This window comes from Phragmites australis, chromosome 8 (assembly GCF_958298935.1).
Source record: "Phragmites australis chromosome 8, lpPhrAust1.1, whole genome shotgun sequence".
NCBI classification, from domain to species: Eukaryota; Viridiplantae; Streptophyta; class Magnoliopsida; order Poales; family Poaceae; genus Phragmites; species Phragmites australis.
Genome location: NC_084928.1, coordinates 36,431,297 through 36,453,137, shown reverse-complemented (window position 1 = coordinate 36,453,137; position 21,841 = coordinate 36,431,297). Strand labels below are relative to the sequence as shown.

At 43.1% G+C, this 21,841-nt stretch overlaps 3 protein-coding genes across 12 annotated transcripts; 1 reads left to right on the top strand and 2 right to left on the bottom strand.

Moving 5' to 3' along the window:
• Nucleotides 1-2,161: 2,161 nt before the first annotated feature.
• LOC133927353 (protein DETOXIFICATION 16-like) lies at nt 2,162-5,973 on the bottom strand. Of its 5 annotated transcripts, none has more exons than XM_062373784.1 (9): nt 5,625-5,973; nt 4,737-5,287; nt 4,515-4,601; nt 4,238-4,294; nt 4,104-4,126; nt 3,888-4,025; nt 3,216-3,334; nt 3,044-3,130; nt 2,162-2,370 (listed from the first exon to the last, which is right to left on the bottom strand). In XM_062373784.1, exons 1-9 carry the CDS (start codon nt 5,964-5,966, stop codon nt 2,314-2,316), a joined length of 1,461 nt encoding a protein of 486 aa, XP_062229768.1. In that variant the 5' UTR covers nt 5,967-5,973; the 3' UTR covers nt 2,162-2,313. The 5 variants fall into 5 exon arrangements, 3 of the variants coding, with proteins under 3 accessions (XP_062229768.1, XP_062229767.1, XP_062229769.1); XR_009911317.1 differs by having other exon boundaries at nt 2,318-2,370; nt 3,959-4,025; XM_062373783.1 differs by having other exon boundaries at nt 3,888-4,126.
• Nucleotides 5,974-15,884: 9,911 nt separating this feature from the next.
• Nucleotides 15,885-19,333, top strand: LOC133927351 (uncharacterized). Of its 6 annotated transcripts, none has more exons than XM_062373777.1 (5): nt 15,885-16,084; nt 17,880-18,006; nt 18,120-18,394; nt 18,576-18,719; nt 18,876-19,333. In XM_062373777.1, exons 1-5 carry the CDS (start codon nt 15,902-15,904, stop codon nt 18,921-18,923), a joined length of 777 nt encoding a protein of 258 aa, XP_062229761.1. In that variant the 5' UTR covers nt 15,885-15,901; the 3' UTR covers nt 18,924-19,333. The 6 variants fall into 6 exon arrangements, with proteins under 6 accessions (XP_062229761.1, XP_062229760.1, XP_062229764.1 ...); XM_062373776.1 differs by having other exon boundaries at nt 18,102-18,394; XM_062373780.1 differs by having other exon boundaries at nt 15,949-16,084; nt 17,894-18,006.
• A 102-nt stretch (nt 19,334-19,435) lies between these two features.
• Nucleotides 19,436-20,051, bottom strand: LOC133927352 (probable non-specific lipid-transfer protein 2). The gene has a single exon (XM_062373782.1). The coding sequence runs from the start codon at nt 19,998-20,000 to the stop codon at nt 19,719-19,721; it is 282 nt and encodes a 93-aa protein (XP_062229766.1). The 5' UTR covers nt 20,001-20,051; the 3' UTR covers nt 19,436-19,718.
• Nucleotides 20,052-21,841: the final 1,790 nt, after the last annotated feature.

The window sequence follows — 21,841 nt, the reverse complement described above, 5'->3', positions numbered from 1 at the left end:
TGCCTTAGCCTCACTATAGCACAAGATTTCGCTCTTGTGAAAGTTAATTTTAAATTCAGTGGGTTGTTTAAAGACATATAATAAGAGCTTCATATTTCTTGCTTGCTCTGGGTCATGGTTCATGAATATGATGGTGTCATTTGCGTATCGCGAGATAGACAACCCATCATCCACCAGATATGGTACAACTCCTGAGATCTGAGCATCCTCTTTGGCTTTGCGAATCAAAATAGCCAGCATAGATGCCACAATATTGAAGAGAGTAGGGGATAGAGGGTCTCCTTGTCTTAATTCTTTGTGGGTTTGAAAGTAAGGACCAACATCATCATTGATCTGGATCCCGACACTTCCACAGGACACAAAATTTTGTATCCAATGGCATCATTGTTCCGAGAAACCCTTCATTCTTGAAGTTAGCTATAGAAACTACCATTTTATTTCATCATAGGCTTTTTTTTAAATCAAATTTTATAATTATCCCATTCAGCTTTCTCTTATGCAATTCATGAATAGTCTCATGAAGGATTATAACACCTTCCATAATGTTGCGAGCATGCATGCACGTAGTCAATGTAGGGCATACTCCATTGTCAGTCGCTCTTACAATCATGTTTGTGTCAAGTTTGGTATCTTAAAGATGGCATTAAGCAAACATATTGAACGATATTCTTATATTTTTTTAGGGCATGTCTATCTTTGGTATGAGTGTGATGACCCCAAAATTAAGGCAGTGAAGTGGTAGGCAACCTTGGTGAAACTCTTGGAACATGGCCATAACATCTCCTTTGATCAGCTCCCAAAATTATTGATAGAATTCTGCTGGGAAGCTATCCGAAATCAGGGTCTTATTGTGTTCCATTTGGAAGATTGTGTCTTTAACTTCTGCTTCAACAAAGGGTTCTATCAAGAAATCATTTTCATGATCGCTCACTTACGGTATATCAACCTTGATTGATTCGATCGTTGTGAAGTTATTCTTTTCTAGTCTACCAAAGAGTCCTTTATAGAATTTTGTAATAAATTTCTTAAGCTAATTGTTCCCTATTATAGTACGCTCATCTTGCTCCAGCTTATATATGCGTTATCTTCTGTGTTTTCCATTTGCCACCAGATGAAAATATTTGGTATTATTATCTCCTTCAATAAGCCCTTTCACTTTGGCTCTTTAGTACCATTTAAGTTCATCTTCTCTTAATTGATGGGCTAGTCTTTCATTGAGTTGTTGTTTTACCTCAATTTATAGGCTGTTAAGGTGGTATGTTCAGTCTTCTTGTCTAGATCATCTATTGTTTATATATAAGGAGTTTTTTCTCTCCACTATTATGTTTCGCCTAGCCCCTCAAATAGTCTTAGGGTACATATTTTGTTCTGCCATCGCTGAATTGCATTACTTACCCGTTGCTCCATGAGCCAAATATTGGCAACCATATCATGAAATCCCTTGAATATCTAGTTAATACATTATACTAGTACTGTTGTTCCATCGTATCATTTGAATCTAGCGAGCTTTCAGAATTCTCTCAAATTTGTTTAGTCAGGCAACACCAACCTTTTCTTTTTCTTTTTGGTTTGGTACAATGCGTGGGAAAACATTGGGTGGGTGATTTCAATGTGTTGCTGAAACATGAAAATCCCACCTTTATATCATTAAGTAGTTCTATTAAAAAATAGTCCACAATACAGCTCTCAAAGGTGGACATATTATAATGAAACGAATTTTGCTCCTTTTCATTTTATATATGTATAACCGAGAGAGCCGTATCAACAACTAGCAATGTAACATCAGATGCTCGAAGGCTTTCTTTAAGATCGAAGCTACACTAGCTAAGTAACCTCAAGGAAAAGACAACGGGTTAGGTAGAGCAATGAATCATAATAGTAACTTAATGATTAGTGTTGTTTGTCTTTAGATGATCGTGGACCGTAACAGTGTGATCTGGTAAAGAGGGGGAAAAGTATAAACAAAAGCCTGGTAGCAGTGAAGTTTACATGCTTTTATGACTTCAATTTCTGTTTCTGATGGTTTAGTTTCATCTACTGCCACCGGAGCAATAAGTGGCGAAACTGTGCTTGGAAAGATGCTTTGTATTGTATTTTTCTTATAAACGGTGGATTGCAAATTTGTGATATACAGATGTGTGGCAAGAGCTAGTCACGTCACTTGGCAAACTATGTTGTATGTCATTCAGGTTGAAGTGTTTTTGCCCTATCAACTATACAGAAAAAAGTCTCAAATGCTGAAAAATATCAACTATATAAAAGAAAACAACTACCTTAAGGGTGGTATGATCACAAGTTCACAACTGATGACACTCAGGCCAATGTTATGCTGCCATCTGAGCACTGAACTCCAGCCCGGGCCTTTTCAGCCTATAGAGAACAAAATAAAAGGTGTAAAAGACAAGTTAGTTATAAAGAACATAGTAAGATTCAGCAAATCACATCAACCCAGAACGGCATGGATGATAGGCAAGCCATGCCTTATATGGTATTATAATACCCAATTTGATTAGAGGTGGTGGCCCGAGTGGAGTACTGGTAGTGAAAAGTACTAGTACAAAACGTCTCTTGGCCAAAATACAGTACCTCTAAGTTAACCAGTGAGGATAAAAGTTTAAGCAATGTTCTATGCATGTGTAGACCTGTCCCAACTGGGGGCCAGGCTTCAAGCAAATTTTGGAACTAAGGTGTTACATGCATGTTGCGACACAAGTTCAATCAAAGTAGGTCTCCTTATCATGCTAAGGAGACATCTAGAAGTCTAATGATTGACATTGATTTCTTTTTTGAAAAGTAATTTTAGGAGAAAGAAGAATCACAATATTATTTTCTAATGACAGAAGAAACCCCAGCAATCTACAGAGATATTAATCCTACATCCCCTTCCCCATTGATGCAAACCTGCTCCACATGTACAATCCTTGCCCAGGCTGCCCCTTCTCACATAGACAACTTTGTGGAGATTCGTACTAGCTACTGTCCATTTTCATCAATAGAGAGTATGCATTCCCTTGCCTGTAACATCACAAGTTTAAGGGTGTACCTCTTCATCCCAGCTGGTTTGAAGCATCATCACGACCAAAGCTAATATTTGGACTGCCATAGCACATATAATTCCCAGCCAAAGGCCCTGTCACATGAATGGAACTCAGACTAGGTGGGGGCAGAATCCGCAAAATATATCATCTCAAAATTGTATAAAACATATCAATTACCTTACCACCAATCTTCAGAACAAATGCAAAAGTAACAGCTGAAGGGAGACCAACAGCATAGTAAGCAAACAGGTTGATAACCGAGCATACTTTCTGCCAACCGCATCCTCGAGCGGCGCCTTACAAGCCATAAACAGATAAGAAGAAAAGTTTATCAAGATCTGTTAGATAAAGGATTGCTGAGATCATGATTAATAAGTGGCATATGAAAATCACTGACAAGTCTATGATCCTTGATCCATATGTCACAGCACAGGAACTATCACTCTTCTACATAATACTTGTATCACTCTTCTTTGGTAAAAGGATTACTGATAGCTAACATAGTAACAACATAGTTTTGGAATGTTACTGGTCCTAATTGGGCTATATGGAGAACTGGCAAAGCCCTTTTTTTTTGTAGCTTTTCATACAAACACGTTGGATCTGTGATCATGTTCATCTTAACCTGCTGAGGCAGCACAGAAGAAACAATTAAGCCACATGTATTGATGGCACCATAATGTTTTAAGCCAACCAACACCAAGATCAAGAGATCAACCAAAACAAAAGATAAGCAACCGTCCAATTTGATATTCAGATTACGGTATCTGTATATGACCTTTCTGAACAGGGAGCAGCAGTACAACATGATGCAAATGCGGCATATTAGACAGTGTATTTATCCCAAACCTGACAGCGTGCATTGTATTCCATCCATGAAGTTAGAAGTAGCAAGAATTGGCATCATCATCGATAAATACCTCACGACCTCTTCTTCATTGCTGTACAAATAACCCCAGATATCCCGTACCAATACCGTGATGATAGCTACAAAAAGGCCTTCAGTTAGGCACATGATTCCTGAAATATAAACTGATAGGCGTGCTGCCTGCGGATTCCCAGCACCTAATTCATTGGACACTCTGATACTGCAAAGAAATAAGAGCCATGGACCAAAACTAGTTAACCGCGAGTTTGTGATGTCAAATACCACAGAACAAAAAGGAAGAAGTGACATTCCAAATTTATGCTCCTCTGACCTTATTGCACTGCTGAGGCCACTTGGAATTGTATAAACCATCCACATTGTGTTTAGGCTGCAAAAGAGCCAAAGTTACTTCACATCAACCACTGAAAGCGTAATCCATTGAAGTATACTACACGACTATCACAAGAAATGAAAAAGGAGATGCAGGCAACTGCAAAGTGATGAGCCATGTTACAGAACAATGTTGGATCTAAAAGAAGTGATCCATCTATTAGAATTCCCATGTACTGAAAGGGAGGAGGAGCGCATTTCTACTTTTGTTTGCTTACCTGATGGACAAAATTGAAGTTTCCAGTTTTGGATCTGGAAGAAAGCCTGCAAGGAGAACCACCATCTCAAATGCCCAATACTCCAAGCTGAGCTATCTTGCAAGTCAAATAACCAGTTCCATGCAGAAAGAAGGTAGACTGCGGATTAATTCTTTGTCAAAACATAACGTTATCATTTTGAAATACATGTTTTTTCCAATGGTTGTCCCATATCAAGCTTACCAGGTCATAAAAGTAGATGGAATGGCTAGCCTTAGGTACATGTCAACATCCTTTAACTTTAGTACCTCCCTTGACCATGCAGGCCAACTCATTCTGCCAGCTTCAGAGACTTTAACATATATTGCTAGCAATACCACATTGAACCAGTAAGATATTGAGGTCGCCAAAGCTGCACCTTTGTTGCCAAGGCCGAAATTTTGAACCAAGAACCAGCATAACAGAATATGAAGTAGCAAAGTCAGTCCAGAGCAAACTACCATTATGTGGACTATATTTTGGGTTTGCAGGAATCTGGTAAGGCACTGAAGCAAACCGTATGCGAAAAGACCAGGAATCAACCACCGAGAATACAGTCCAGCTTCATATGATATCTCAGGATTTTGACCAAGAGCAATAAGGATTTGACCAGTGAAGGCCAAAACAAAGGCCAGCGGAACACCCGCAAGCATAAGAACAAGGATGGCTCTTTGCGTGTGTTTCCCAAGCATATCAAATTGTCTTGCTCCGTATGATTGTCCACAAAATGTATCCAATGCGCTTCCCATGCCCAGCTTGACATGGAAAAGATGGGAAATTTTTTTCACTAAATATATTTGGAGCATAAGTAGGCATCACGCCGTAGAACATGGGGCAAATAAGTCAAAATCCATAAATCGCTGCTACCTGCTAGTCACACAAGCACACTACAACTGCAACTATAAGCCTTAAACATCTGGATGAATGCCATAATATTCATAGAAGTTGTACCAATATTGGAGATAAATGGCTTAAAGAACTGGATCCTGTAGTGTTCTTGCTGTTTTTCCTATCGGATTATTGTGCTCTTCGATGCACAGGCAACAGTAACAGAGCGAAGCTTAGGTGGTTTAGACTAAGCGCGGTTATTACCAGGACGCTGAAGCCGGTGACGTTGGCGAAGGAGGCCGCGACGGAGGCAGCGGAGAGGGAGAGCTCTCCGAGGTGGCCGGCGAACATGACGGAGACCACCTGCAGGCTGTACTGCAGCAGGCTGCACGCCACCAGCGGCGCCGCGAGCCCTACCTGCCGCCGCACCTCCGCCCCCACTGCCGGGCGCGGAGGAGCGCGGGGCAGGAGGAGGAGGGGAGAGGACGTCGTGGCGGCCGTCGCGTCGCCTGCGCCGCCCATGTCGTGACGGCTCCGAGCCTGGGTTTGACCTGACGAATCGATGGGAGGCAGTTTCCTGTTCCTCTGGGACTCTCGTCGTCTCATTGGTTGGTCAGGGTCCCGGTTGATCCCGGCGTGCACGAGCCAGTCTCCCGATGAAACGAGATCCTCCGACGTTGGAGATTTTGACGTCAGAGGGCAGTCGGGCAGTTTTGAGCCGTTCGATCACAAATGGGCGGATAAGATCTGACGCTACAGTAGGTACGCAAACAGTAAATCGCTTTGATGAACAATAAAATTCGTTACTGTGTAACGTCAGAGAACTGTAGCGCATCCCACGAGTTACTGTACACCTCTGACGTTGCTCCACCAACGTCAGAGGAACCGGTTCCCTCTCCCGATGCACCGTCCTGGACGTACGTGTGCCGATCAAACAAAATGGCAGCGATCTTGATCAGTCTCTGCAGGCACATCTGAAGAACAATGGCCGCCAAATCGCAGCCCAGAATGGACGGGTTTACCTTGACAATTTTAAGGTTCAGATTTTGCTTGGCTCCATTGTTGGGAACCGAGACATGCTCAATGACATCTGCAGGAGCTATGGCTGCGCCTTTCTCAGCCTGAAAACCAGGACACTTCAAGTTGAGGCAACCCGTGCTTTCAAACCCGTCATTCTGCAGTGAAATTCATACTGTATGTTAAAAGAAATGACCCGTCATTCTGCTACTCCCTCTCTGTATATCCATGTAAAACGTATTTTGAAATGAAAAAGTCTTTAAAAGTATATTTTAATTACAGTTTCTCTTACGATGTATTTTCAATTGTATAAAACTAGCATCATATTAAAAATATTTTTAAATATAAATCTATTGGTACAACTTTGTAAACTAAATATACATACAATTTAGCTAATTATTGATTAAACTTACAAAGTTTGACTTTCTCAAAGAAAAATAAGCCTTATATAAATGGACGGATGGAGTAACGCATTTCATCTTTGGTTTCAGAAAAGGACTCACTGTCCACAAGGTGAATAAGTGTGTGTGTGAATCACCGTACACGGCAGGCAAAATCTGTCAAAGAAACAGAAGAAGGGTTACTCGATTTGCTACGCAGGACACAGACGTATATGCTCGATTATAGGCCACTTACATTCCAACCGATCGTCATGCCTTTGGCGTTGGACGGTGTAGGTGATTCGTCTCCTGGATTTGCAAGTGAAAACGAGGTTTCACTCCCTTGTCCAGGTTTTAGCTGGAAGCTATACACTTCCATGGTTCCGATGAACCCGTAGTAGCCATCTGGGTTCGATTCCTCGTCATAAAGTGCAAACTAAGCCATCAAAAGCAAAATTCATGCGATATTTTGGCATGGATTTTCTATTTTTCAACTTTACTTTTAAGTGTGCATGTATTCACCGTGCTCTGTTCTTTTTCGTTCTTTGGAACTGCATTTTTTTTTTCATGCTCAGCCAGCTCCTCTTCATCATACTATGAATCATGATCGATACAAGGAGCATAAGTGTTTTTTAAATTTTTTTAGCGGAGATGCAAGCAGCACAAAGTTAACGGGCCTACTAGAATCATTCGCACAATTGATGATTCAAGCGAATTAGAAACTAACGGGAATAAAAATCAAGATACATGAAGGATTTAACCAAAAAAAAAGCACATCAGGAAGAAGGGGAGGAAAATTCAACCAGAATAAGAAAAAACACTCGAGGAAATAAAAAACCGTGATGAAAGAAAAATCAAGCACTAAAAACTTAAGAAGTAAGAAAAAAAGCAAACTTTCTCAACTGTGTACATAGCCCAGCAAACACAAATGGAGCCACGTGTGCTTGCACACATGAATGTCGATTGCACTTCGGATAATGGGCTGTCAGTTCCTTCCACTCTGTATGGGCCGGGCGGGGCCAGGCCAGGCTGTCTTCGTATGGGCCAATCCACTGTTTTTTCAATAATAATATTTTAATAGAAAATAACAAAAATAAAGTCAAAAATGAAAAATTATAAAAATAAGTGACAATTAGCCATCGGAATGCTGACATCTTATGTACACACGTGGCCATGGTAAAAGGATATGTTGGTATTTCGTGTGTCAGTAGTCTCACTCTGCAGACCAATATGGGTGCCAGTAGGTCTCACTCTACAGGTTAATATGGGTGTTGATAGGTTCTATGTGATCACTTGCCAACACTCAAAGTGTTGACAGGCCTCTGCGCACGGCTAATAACCTTTTTGGCGTCGAGCTAGCCACTCATCGGTATTCGGAGTGTTGATAAGGATTTAATTAGTATTTCGAATATTGATAGTATTCGGTCAATACTCAGAACATCGGTTGTCACCTATTTTTATAATTTTCTATTTTTCAACTTTACTTTTGCAATTTCTATTAAAATACTATTATTAAAAAAAATCAAGTTGCTGCCACTTAGTTGAACCGAGCGGGACTTGCTATAGGGTGGTGTATAGGGTTTGTTTAGTTTGTTGTCGTATTTTGTCATATTTTACTAAATTTTTTTGGCAGTTGTTTGATTCGTTGTTATAATTTTATTGTGTTATAGTTTTTAGTCTTTAATTTTATATGTTATAGACTAATTTTTAATTAAACTTTATCTAAAGTGTGACTAATCATTTGTTCGTCGAACCTTACGAGCAGCTAGGACGTCCAACAACAGCAGGAGGTCCAGTCCAACTCGAGTCCGAATCAGTCTCGACCTCCAGGACCAGCGAGCAGTAAAACGGACGCCCAGGACGCATACGGACTCCGTTTTCGACGATTCACATATGGTTGGAAAGATAATTTCATAAGGAAACCAATGGCGTTGGTTTGAGGTCCAAATTCCTTCTGAGTCAACGGGAAACGTCGAAACAAGTCAGCGTCCAGAATCTGTCCCGGTGCTGCGTCACCGTTTTTGGTCCGTTGGGCCGTGTATCGTCGTTGAGCCCATTAGGGGGGGCGTGACCAGGGGGTGTGACGACCCTTAGACCCTTATTATCAGCCGCCGCCGCTCTCGTTAGGGCGGGTTTTTGCTTAGATTATTCTGTCAAGAACAGTTTCGCCGTTTCGTCGGTTTGTGAGACCCCAACTCGTGAGATTAATCATTCATCTGCAATTTAGTTGCATTCTTCGTTGTTCTTGCTTGTGTTCTTCGATTCGCAGGCAAGGACTTTAGCCTTCTTGGCGAGGTCAACCGTGCAACACCGGTTGATAACCAGAGGAGACGTGGTGCTGCGATTGCGGGGTTTCGGATCGTGTTGTTCGGAAGCCGGATCGACTTGTGTCTCGTTTCCACCAAATCGAGAGTTACCAGAACCTTTCGGAAGATCGGGAACCCTTGTTCATACTAAGTGGTATTCAGAGCTTCAGGTATACCGTCAGGTTCATATCTACCCTTAGTTTCGAGTGTTTTCGCCTTCGTTCCATAGTCCACTGCCATATCGTTTTTTTTCCCTGTCCTACAACCCTTCCGCGCCTTTAGCTTTTGCATATTTCAGTTTCAGAGTCCGTCGTGTTGAGTTTGTGTCCTGGTCAAGGTCTTGTTGCTGGTTAGGTCGTGTTAGAGTCCAGTTCGTGTGTTTTCCCCCACCGTTTCCATCAAACCCTAGCCTCCGTCGCATATTTTCCCCACTTTCTTCCCGTTTTGTCCTCTAATTCGGAGTCGTTTCTCAAATCGGGCATTACTTTCGCGTACGAACTCCGTTTTCAGAAAAGTCACAGAGTTTTTCGCATCGAAACGGCGTTTCGGATCCGTTCGTCCCCTGCTTTGCCGGGTTCGGCGAAATCAAAATTCCCAAATTCGCCTCCGAAGTTTGAGTTTTCAATTTCCAAATATTTTTCTCATTTTCCGGCTGAACTTCAGAAAATTCTACAGGCCACGTCTTTCACTTGTTTAAGCTCAAATTTTCTGTGGTTCCCTCTTGTGTGCTCCTAAGTGAAAAAAAAATATCAAAAAAAGAAAAAGAAAAAGTCAAATTTTCCCAAAAAAGCAACGACAGCCCAAAAAAAATAGAAAAAAGAGAGGGGCAAAAGAGGAACAATATCTAGAGGAGCACATAGAGAAGGGCAAAGTGAGCTGTGTTAGCGTGTGCTGTTTAGTTCTTTATTTCTGCTGCTCTTGCTATCCATCATACTTGTTTCTCCACCTTGTTTATCACACATACTTGGTACTTGCAACACTTTAGGCCAGCAACGAGAACAAGTACTTGGGACTATAATTCAGCATTACTATCTGTTTCTGATTTGTGTTCCACATATACATATTTGTTCTCTTTGTGTGCCTTCCAAGCTCCACAGATTCTTCTGGACAGCACTGGTTTGCATCCCTGCAATCGCTCGCACGCCTTCCAGGTATCCTTTGATTTGCTGGTAAGAACCCTGGTAAAAGCTTGGTAAGGTGTCTACCTTTGCTGATCTTGATTGAGAGGCACCACTCCACTTTTGTAGTACGATTATTAGGGATAACCTTCACTGTTTGTTGTTGTGTTTGTTTCCACAATGTCAGTTGATGGAGATAAAACGTCAAAGGACTTCAAGGAGTGTGTCAGCCAAGAGCAGCTACAAGCTGTTGTAGACAATGCTCAGAAGGAGATGAAGGAGACAGTCATCAAGGCTGTCACTGAAGCGATAATTGAGATGAAACTCGCAAACGCGGTTGAGCGGGTGGACAAACGGTTATCCGAGCTCACCGACAGGGTAAATGCTTTGGAAAACCGTCCTGTGCACAACGAAGATGTGAATGGAAGCAACACCGGTGATGAGTTGTATGATGACGATGGTAATGTTGATCCAGCGGCGACATTACAAAACAGATTACGGCGTCGTCTTCGCACTAACACCACAGGTATGGGTAGCGTTCCACATCACCACCACCATCGAGGTATGTATAATCGAGCTCCTGAAGATCCTTATGCTAAGGTTAAATTTACTATACCTTCTTTTTTGGGACATTATGATGCTGAGGGATATCTTGATTGGGAGATGACAGTAGAGCAAAAATTTAGTGCCCACCAAGTACCTGAACAACATAGAGTTAGACAAGCCACTAGTGAGTTTAAAGATTTTGCTATTATTTGGTGGACTGGTTTAGCTGCAGATGGTGCCACACCTCGTACATGGGAAGAGCTTAAGGTTGCTATGCGTGATAGATTTGTTCCCCCATCTTATCATAGAGACCTGCGTAAGAAATTGATGCGCTTAGAACAGGGAGATAAATCTGTGCAGGATTATTATGGTGAGCTTCAAAAGGGCTTGATGCGTTGTGGCATAGTAGAGGGAAACGAAGATTCTATTTGTCGATTTTATTCGGGTTTGAGACGTGAAATCCAGGATATTATTGATTATAAAGAATTTAACAATGTCAACCAGTTGTTTCAGTTTGCTATGCTTGCAGAGAAGGAGTTGCAGGGGCGTGAGCAGCAGGGCAAGTACAAGGCCAGCACCACATACACGCCGCGCACAGGACCATCCTTGGGGCTGTCCAAACCATCCACTTACAGGGCTCCCTCACCAGCGAGCAAGCAACAAGCAGCTACGGCACCAAATCCGGTCACTACACGACCTTCAGGTTCAGGTAAAAATTCTGTTTTGCAGGGACCTTCCAAGAGTGCTTCCTCTGTTGCATCAACGGGACGCACCTCTGGCATTCAGTGCCGTCGCTGCCATGGATTCGGTCATGTGCAGAAGGATTGCCCAAGTCAGCGGGCATACATTGCAACGGAAGATGGGTACATCAGCGCCTCTGACATTGAGGAAGAAGAAGAAGAAGAACCAGTTGTTGAGGAGAGCAACGAAATCTTGGGCAGTGATGACACAGCGACCTATAGGAGCATCATTGTGCAGCGGGCTCTCAGCACAAAGGTACAACAACCAGAGAAGCTGCAACGCCATAACTTGTTCCAGATTTTCTTCGTCATCCAAAATCGGCGAGCACGTGTCATCATCGATGGAGGTAGTTGTAATAATTTGGTGAGTTCAGATTTGGTCAAGAAGCTTAGCTTGACCACACGCCAACACCCCCATCCATATAACCTTCAGTGGTTTAATGATGCTGGAAAAGCTAAGGTAACTCAAACTTGCAGAGTTTCTTTTTCCATTGGTTCCTATGCTGATTATGTTGACTGTGATGTAGTACCTATGGAAGCTTGCTCACTTTTATTGGGTCGACCTTGGGAATTTGATAATGATGCTATACACCATGGTAGAAGTAATACATATACTTTTATGCATAAAGGAAAGAAAATTACTTTGGTTCCTATGACCCCTGCTGAAATTGTACAAGCTGATAAAGAACGAGCTGCTAATTTGCGTGATACTAAATCTGAAAATCAGCAAGTTGCTAATTCTCTTTACCCACCTGAAAAGGATAAGTCTGCACCTAGTTCTAAGGTAGAGGGCATAAAATTGAAGGGTGGTGTTATGCTTGCACTAAAAAGTGACCTTGCTGAAATTTCTAATAATGATATTTGCTACACCTTGGTTTGCAAACGAGTTTTGTATTCGCTTGATGATGTTATTAGTTCGATACCTCCTGCTGCCACTAACCTTTTGCAGGAGTATGAGGATGTTTTCCCAGCTGAGATACCCCCGGGACTGCCACCTATGAGAGGGATAGAGCATCAAATCGATTTGATCCCGGGAGCAACATTGCCAAATCGTGCTGCGTATCGAACCAATCCCGAGGAGACTAAGGAAATTCAGCGGCAAGTCCAAGAGCTTTTGGACCGCGGGTATGTACGTGAGAGCCTTAGTCCTTGTGCTGTTCCTGTGATTTTGGTTCCTAAGAAAGATGGTACTTGGCGTATGTGTGTTGATTGTAGAGCCATCAATAGCATTACTATTCGATATCGCCATCCTATTCCTAGACTTGATGATATGCTTGATGAGTTGTGTGGCTCTGTAATTTTTACAAAGATCAACTTGCGTAGTGGTTACCACCAAATTAGAATGAAACTTGGAGATGAATGGAAAACAGCTTTCAAAACTAAATTCGGATTATATGAGTGGTTAGTAATGCCTTTTGGTTTAACTAATGCACCTAGCACCTTCATGCGTTTGATGAATGAGGTTTTAAGAGCTTTTATTGGACGATTTGTGGTGGTTTACTTTGATGCTATATTGATTTATAGCAAGTCTTTGGATGAACATATGGATCACTTACGTGCCGTTTTTAATGCTTTACGTGATGCACGTTTATTTGGTAACCTTGAGAAGTGCATCTTTTGCACGGATCGAGTCTCTTTTCTTGGCTATGTTATTACTCCACAGGGAATTGAGGTGGATGAGATGAAAATTGAAGCCATAAAGAGTTGGCCGGTGCCCCAAACCATCAAACAGGTGAGAAGTTTTCTTGGACTTGCAGGTTTTTATCGTCGTTTCGTGAAGGATTTCAGCGCCATTGCTGCCCCCTTACACGAGTTGACAAAGAAAGGTGTGGTGTTCCATTGGGGTAAGGCACAAGAGGAGTCATTTGACACTTTGAAGGACAAGCTTATGCACGCGCCATTGCTGCAACTTCCAAATTTTGGTAAGACATTTGAGCTAGGATGTGATGCTAGTGGAGTTGGCATTGGAGGTGTTTTGATGCAAGAAGGTAAGCCCATTGCATACTTTAGCGAAAAATTGCATGGCCCTGTTCTTAATTACTCTACGTATGATAAGGAATTGTATGCACTTGTACGTTCTTTAGAGACGTGGCGTCATTATTTGTGGCCTAAAGAATTTGTTATACATTCAGATCATGAATCGCTTAAGTATCTTCGTTCTCAAAATAATCTGAATCGTAGACATGCTAAGTGGGTTGAATTTATTGAATCTTTTCCTTATGTTATCAAACACAAGAAAGGGAAGGATAATATAATTGCTGATGCTTTGTCTAGACGATATGCTTTGTTGTCCCAACTTGATTATAGAATTTTTGGACTTGACTCAATAAAAGAACAATATGTGCTTGATCCTGATTTTAAAGATGTATTGCTGAACTGTAAAGAGGGACGTACATGGAACAAGTTTGTGATCAATGATGGATTTGTGTTTAGAGCTAACCGTCTATGCATTCCAGTTGGTTCCGTTCGTCTTTTGTTGTTGCAGGAAGCACATGGAGGAGGATTGATGGGACATTTTGGTGCTAAGAAGACGGAGGATATGTTGGCCACACATTTCTTTTGGCCAAAGATGAGGAGAGATGTTGAGCGGTTCGTGGCACGCTGTACCACATGTCAAAAGGCTAAGTCTCGCTTGAATCCACATGGTTTGTATATGCCTCTTCCTGTTCCTTCTATTCCTAGTGATGAGGACATCACTCCCTCGGATACATACAATGATCCTCCATTGAACTTTCAAGGTCCAATCACAAGAGCTCGCGCACGACAATTAAATTTAGAGGTGAGCTCGTTCCTAAGCAACTCTTTATATAATTTTGAGAATAGATTACTACCTAATGATTATGTGTTGCTTAGGAATCATGGAGAGGACAAGGAGACACATAGAGGAAGGCTTGGAGGCGTGGAGGAGCAGCTAGGACGTCCAACAACAGCAGGAGGTCCAGTCCAACTCGAGTCCGAATCAGTCTCGACCTCCAGGATCAGTGAGCAGTAAAACAGACGCCCAGGATGCATCCGGACTCCGTTTTCGACGATTCACATATGGTTAGAAAGATAATTTCATAAGGAAACCAATAGCGTTGGTTTGAGGTCCAAATTCCTTCTGAGTCAACGGGAAACGTCGAAACAAGTCAGCATCCAGAATCTGTCCCGGTGCTGCGTCACCGTTTTTGGTCCGTTGGGCCGTGTATCGTCGTTGAGCCCATTAGGGGGGGCGTGACCAGGGGGTGTGACGACCCTTAGACCCTTATTATCAGCCGCCGCCGCTCTCGTTATGGCGGGTTTTTGCTTAGATTATTCTGTCAAGAACAGTTTCGCCGTTTCGTCGGTTTGTGAGACCCCAACTCGTGAGATTAATCATTCATCTACAATTTGGTTACATTCTTCCTTGTTCTTGCTTGTGTTCTTCGATTCGCAGGCAAGGACTTTAGCCTTCTTGGCGAGGTCAACCGTGCAACACCGGTTGATAACCAGAGGAGACGTGGTGCTGCGATTGCGGGGTTTCGGATCGTGTTGTTCGGAAGCCGGATCGACTTGTGTGGAAACGAGACACAAGTCGATCCGGCTTCCGAACAACACGATCCGAAACCCCGCAATCGCAGCACCACGTCTCCTCTGGTTATCAACCGGCGTTGCACGGTTGACCTCGCCAAGAAGGCTAAAGTCATTGCCTGCGAATCGAAGAACACAAGCAAGAACAAGGAAGAATGCAACCAAATTGCAGATGAATGATTAATCTCACGAGTTGGGGTCTCACAAACCGACGAAACAGCGAAACTGTTCTTGACAGAATAATCTAAGCAAAAACCCGCCCTAACGAGAGCGGCGGCGGCTGATAATAAGGGTCTAAGGGTCGTCACACCCCCTGGTCACGCCCCCCCTAATGGGCTCAACGACGATACACGGCCCAACGGACCAAAAACGGTGACGCAGCACCGGGACAGATTCTGGACGCTGACTTGTTTCGACGTTTCCCGTTGACTCAGAAGGAATTTGAACCTCAAACCAACGCCATTGGTTTTCTTATGAAATTATCTTTCCAACCATATGTGAATCGTCGAAAACGGAGTCCGGATGCGTCCTGGGCGTCCGTTTTACTGCTCGCTGGTCCTGGAGGTCGGGACTGATTCGGACTCGAGTTGGACTGGACCTCCTGCTGTTGTTGGACGTCCTAGCTGCTCCTCCACGCTTCCAAGCCTTCCTCTATATGTCTTCTTGTTCTCTCCATGATTCCTAAGCAACACATAATCATTAGGTAGTAATCTATTCTCAAAATTATATAAAGAGTTGCTTAGGAACGAGCTCACCTCTAAATTTAATTGTCGTGCGCGAGCTCTTGTGATTGGACCTTAAAAGTTTAATAAAGAATCATTATATGTATCCGAAGGAGTGATGTCCTCATCACCTTACACATGATTTTGCTAAATATACTAATAGATGGTAGCGAACCAAATAGTATTTCCGACGCCACTGCCGGCCGTTTACCTTCCGCGTCGCCTCTCCCTTTCTTTTCCCCTCTCCGCCGCCTTCCCACTCCACCGGACCACCACCCCGACCGCGACGCCTCGCGCAAGCATCGACACCGGCGACCACCCCACCGCCTCCGCCGACCATCCCGAGGTGAAGATTCTCAAACCGATCGCGCTCTGGGCTTTATACATCTGGTCTAGCCCCGCCGCTCATTTCCCGTTCCCGTCTAGGTCAATTTCCCCCCCCCCCCCAGTCATGTCGAGTTCTTGCGATCGTGGTTGATCTGATCCACTATGCCGTCGTGAGGTTTTTTTTTATCGTCCGTTTGCTTTCCTTGCTATGTTCTGGTGCGCCTTGTGATGGGAATCGTCTTGTCCAGTTCAGATTCCTAGACCCTAGTTCGTTTCATCAGGTGGATGCTGGGCAGTGGGAAATCAAATGCTTGATATTCCTTTGACAAGAAGCTCACCCAGATTTACGGTAGCGTGAGAAGTGGTTTATTTTTGCACACGGAACGGGTGATTGGAAAGATCAATCAAAAGCGTCCCGATGATTATAGCAGTAGTATTCAAGAGTTCGCTGTAGCAAGGGTTACAATGCTTTGTGCATTTGTGAACATAAAAGAATATAAAAAATTTCACTGTTATGGATCTGTTGTGGCATCTTGATGTTTGGGCTCGTTGTAATCTTAATTCGGGTCTTCTTACTTCTGTTATTCAGCGGTATTTCGATTGGAAGGCTTGTTGGGTACATACTTTCTCTTGTTCTTTGTAAATTGCCCCATTTGATCCAAATTACTAGATCTTGGCCAGCGATGGAGCCAGTAACTGTAAGTTTTTTGAAATTATTATCCCTTTTTCTAGGGAAGTTGGTCTAGGTAAACTGTTCGTGGCCTTTGGGGTTTAGTTTTAAAACTCCAGAACAATTAGTTAATCACAGCGGAGGAGCTTCCTTCCTCTTTTCTTCTACTTTTTATGAATCCATTTTGATATCTCTAGGCACTGGTAAAATATTCCATAACTTCCTCGATGGTCACTTTTGCTCTCGTGCAAGGTATTATTGTTCACTGATTGGGAACGATGACCTCAAAATTTCCAAGCAGTGCAAGCTTCACTTCAATTTCATGTGCCTATAAGCTGTAGTTAGTTGCTCTTGATGCAATTAGGAAGTTATACCTATTATCTGCAAAACAATAAGCAAATACTACTGTTTCTGATTAACATGAGGGTGCCCAGTTGGGGGACTCGTAAACTAGATGAATAATGAAATAATTATGGTTTCATTTCACTTTCTGCTTTAAAAGTTATTGTTATCTATGTCTGAAAAAAAGAAGAATCTATGCGCATTTTTATCATGGGAAGCCTGTATTGACCCATATGATGGAATGAACACGAAGTGCATGCCAGGCACCCAAATGGACTCATTATTATTTTTGAAACACACAGCAGCATTACATATCAATAGTATTCTGATTGAGAGCAACAGTTGCATCCATTCACTAGGTGTCATCTGAGCATAATTGCAGGTTTGGTCATTTTGATTCTGTAGTCACATTGTCATCTGCAACATTCTAAATTTAGAACTCTAGTTGTTGTTTCCAAGAATCTCATACATATGAAAATTCACTCTTCCAGAAGTAAACCCTGGATTCTGGATTATTAGTGCAAGAAGAATAATTATGATTCACACTAATGCTGAAATTGGTACATGGGTTCAAAATCTGTACTAGCCTTGTAGAACTACTTCTGATTGTACTATTGTTCTTTCTCCTTAGTTTTTAACATTTTATCACTTGTTATTGGCACCTGGGACTATATTATTATCTCTTGGTATAAGGCATGCATGGCCTTTTTCAACTGCCGTTTCATGTGATTATGTGTCTAAATTGTATTATTTGTTGTCATGATTGCACATAGAAATTTGAGCTGAATTTTCCTCTCTGGAGTCTGGACATTACAGGTTTGTTGAACAAAGAACCATGGAAGGGTCATTCCAGTTGAATCCAAATGCCAGTCCTTTCATACCTCCATCCCTGAGTTCATTTGCATACAATGCCCCAGAGACACAAGCAGGTAAAACTGAAAACTAGGTTCCTAATGACTCTGCACTGCAGGTTTTGAACTCCCAGATTTGCTTTGTTGAAATGACTACACTCAGAGCTCAGCAGATCTTAACATTTCTGCAGAGTCATCATCGAAGGGGTATCCTTCTTGTGGCACTTTTGATCCATCACAGTCTGAGGAAAATGACATGGACCCACTTGCTCTGGCCAAATTGGTCTTTTTGATGTTCCCAAACGTCTCCACAGACTTCATTGATGAGTTACTCAAGGCGAATGAATTTGACATGAATCTGACTATTGATATGCTTCATGAGCTGAACTCACAAGATATGCTCCATGATGATGCTGAATTGTGCTTGCCAACATTCCCAGATGTCAATGACCTGCATGATGGCCTGGTATTTTAAACTCTCTTATTCTTTCCCTCAGTACACTTTGTGTACAGCTGTACATTGTTCCTTCCATTAGATTGGTTCATCCATACCCTGTTTATCATAAGGGCGGAAGCAAAACTTACATTGGCAAAATTCTTGCGCAGCATGGCTCAACTTCTCTTCTTTGATTGTCTTATCACCGCAGGGCCTACCTGGTGGTGATAATCATCATGCTGAGGTGTCGGAGAGTAGCAATAATCTCAATCAAGCTCTGCAGTATGAGAAGTCAGCAACAACTTCTGATGTGAAATCTGTCGTACCAAAAATCAATTCGCTTCACAATGTCCTGGTATGTGGGATTCTATTTATCTATTCTGTTTTGCCATACACATTCTTTTCGATGACAATGGGGGTGAAAGTGATAACTGCACTGGTTGCCTCTTCTTCATAAAATTCTTGGACAACCTTTGATGGCAACATTTCCTGATCAGCTTATTTATCGCAGGGCCTACCTGATGATGATAAGTCAGTGGGGACTTCTGTTGCAAAATGATCTTACATATCAAGAAGCTCTGTTTGATTTGAATTACCATATTCTGATGTACATGTTAATCGCACCCAGAAGTGTTGGCTTGGACGACAGATGTGGAAGCAACGGTTCCTTTTCCGTTTGCATGATTAGTTTGCTTTACTGGTGGTCGTACTAAGTTTTACATTCCTTGCTTAGCTCATTTGGACAAAGTAGTCTGCTGTTTCTGGTGGTCATCTGAGTTGTACATCTCTTGGTTAGCTCTTTTGGGCTTCGGTACTCAGTTTCAGCTAGTTATGTGGTCCGAACCCGGCAACTTGTGCTGCGACAGGTGACAGCTCTTGTGTGTGATATTATGCAAGTGCTATCCATATTGCGCGTGGTGCTTTTGTACCAGATTACCAGTCATATATAAATATTAGCTTACCAGACCATGCTGCAATGCTACCTTTCAGTTTTTTTTACATGCGTTGGTTTGTTCAGTTAGTATGTGACCTATAGTTTGATCGAGGCATGAACCAGAAGATATTCAAGGCTGATCGAGTAAAACTTATGCGATTGTAACTGCTGTTCCATGAGATTGAACACAGAGGGAGCACAAACAGGCCCAAGGAACATTATTCATACGAAACAAGCTCAAACACACATCAACCAAACCAGCTAGCTGACGAGTTGCCAGAGTCGATCACCACAACGCATGCAACCCGCAACAACCAGCACGTTAAAGGTAGAGCTCGCGGTCGCGTTTATTTGGATGCAAGTCCATGGATCAGCTAGCCGTGGACTCGTATACGGCGTGCCGGCCGGCGGCCGACAGGCTCAGCACTTGAGCTTGGGGAGGCCGCATGCCCTGGCGGCGTTCTGCGCGGCGGGGCTGTTGACGTAGCCGCGGTAGGAGGGGTCGCGGGCGTACTGGCAGAGGCACCGCTGCTGCGCCCGCAGCTGCACGCAGCACCCCGGCGTCACCGCCCCGCCGAACATGATCGCGCCCGCGCACGGGCTCAGCGCCGCCGGGTTGCACGGCGCCGCGTCCATCGTCTGCGCGGCCAGCAGCGCGCACAGCACGAGCACGGAGACCGCGGCCTTGCTGCCCATGCCCATGCTTGCTTCACTGGCCTGCTCGATCTATCTCTAGCGCGCGTGCAGTGGTACGATAAGTGAAGTGGTGGAGCGGAGAGTCGCCGGCTTTCTGTGGCGGTGTGCTCTTCTTATAGGCTGGCTAGCTGTGGCATTCATGCATGGGCTCGACGGATGCAGTGCATGGGCAAATCATGGGCATGCAGTGCAGTGCAAGGCATGGCCAGTTCTGATCGAGCACGTACGTGCATGTGCCGACACATGGTGGTCGGCGGGAAAAGATGTCCCGCGCCATGAGGCCGTCGTGCCGGCATGCGGCCTGCTCTGCTGCTTTGCCGTCAGGAATCGGATCAAAGCTTTTCAAGCTTGAACCGTGCTGGATTTCAAAACAGCAATTAATAGACAGTAGCTAGCTTAATTTGGAACAACATGCACCTGCCTATCTTACTCGAGAGTGGCTGCCAATCATCCAATCTGGAGACGTGTTTAATTACGTTTTTTAGAGGAAAAGAACGATATTTTTAGATGGAAAAAATAGAGTTAATAACGTTTTTTTATAGGAAGGGAAGTTCAGAAATGACCTTGTTTGAGCACGGCAAATGTTGGTTGGGACCTGATATGGCTGATCTTGGTGATACGGGCAAAGCTTTAGGTGAGAACCAAGGGTGTGTTTGCGTTTCTCGGATGAGTTTTTATAGTGTTGTATATATATGTAGGCTAAGAAGTAGGTTGAGTGGTATCATATTTATTAAAAAAAATATTTGATTGGTTATATCTGTCTGTACAGGTTTAGCTGAGTTTATGTTTGGTTGACCGAATCTAAGACTGCATGAGCGGATGTAAAGAATTGAGACTATGATTGTTTACTTGCATGAAGATTATTTTATGACACTGATAAATGGAACTAACTGTATGAGTGAATACAGGAACCTGTATCCATCAGGCGAGGCTACAGAGTGAAGCTCGAATCGATCGAGCTTCACTCCTGGGTTAGGCTGAAGATGTATGTTTACATCTACCAGGCCGGGCTAGAACAGTGAATGCAGATAACTAAACATATTTCTCCCTAAGATTATATGCATCCACCTGACAAGACTAGGGCAAATTCTGGCAACTAACACACGCCAAAAAGCCATGTCATATATTTGCAATTTTTGGATTTTAAAAATATGAAATAAAAGGGCCACATTCTAAAACCATTCTACTTGGGCTGGCCTCGTGCATTTTTTAGCCTAGTCCAACAAGTTAAAGCTGCGACATTGTGAGGATCGGTGACGTTCTAAGAGGGGGCGGGGATGAATTAGTACACTTAAAACTATTTTGGCTCTAAAAACAACTCAAGATAAATCTATATTAATTTCTATCTAAATGTGCTCTAGATTTATCTAGTGTGTCTACTCTACCGATCAAAGCGCTTGTAACCTATCTAAGAAAGTAAATGTGGAAACGTAAATAAGGTAGAGAGAGCAAACTCGGCACAGGGATTTTTCCCGTGATATTGATGGTATGAATATCACCAATAGTCCATATTAGAACTCCACAAAGGATATGCTCCCGATCGGCACCCAATCGCAACCTTTGAGCCATTGAGTCACAAAGGCAAGGCCTCCACCCGGATGAGCCACCAAGCCACCAAGGCAATATCTCACCACTAGCCTCTCTTCCGGTTTCTCGCCATCGTGATCACTTCGGAGCTTGAGCCACAAAGGCAAGGGTCTTCACATCACTGCACAATCGTCTTGCCGCCGCTCCACACTAAATTGGAGGGTCAACAAGATTACCGATGAGTCACCAAGACTCTAAGGTATCGGCGTACCAAGAGGTACACTGTTGGATCATTCCTTGATCCACTCTCTAGGCAGCAA

Excerpts from the sequence above, each read along its gene's own strand:
- LOC133927353 (XM_062373783.1), bottom strand. The coding sequence starts at position 5,966 with ATGAGACGACGAGAGTCCCAGAGGAACAGGAAACTGCCTCCCATCGAT. Across the intron at positions 5,288-5,624 it reads TCACCGGCTTCAGCGTCCTG|CTGGGCATGGGAAGCGCATT; the intron begins GTAATAACCGCG and ends TTCCATGTCAAG. Across the intron at positions 3,335-3,887 it reads AATACAATGCACGCTGTCAG|GCGCCGCTCGAGGATGCGGT; the intron begins GTTTGGGATAAA and ends ATGGCTTGTAAG.
- LOC133927351 (XM_062373776.1), top strand. The coding sequence starts at position 15,902 with ATGGTAGCGAACCAAATAGTATTTCCGACGCCACTGCCGGCCGTTTAC. Across the intron at positions 18,007-18,101 it reads TGCCCCAGAGACACAAGCAG|ATCTTAACATTTCTGCAGAG; the intron begins GTAAAACTGAAA and ends AGAGCTCAGCAG. Across the intron at positions 18,720-18,875 it reads ATTCGCTTCACAATGTCCTG|GGCCTACCTGATGATGATAA; the intron begins GTATGTGGGATT and ends TATTTATCGCAG.
- LOC133927352 (XM_062373782.1), bottom strand. The coding sequence starts at position 20,000 with ATGGGCATGGGCAGCAAGGCCGCGGTCTCCGTGCTCGTGCTGTGCGCG.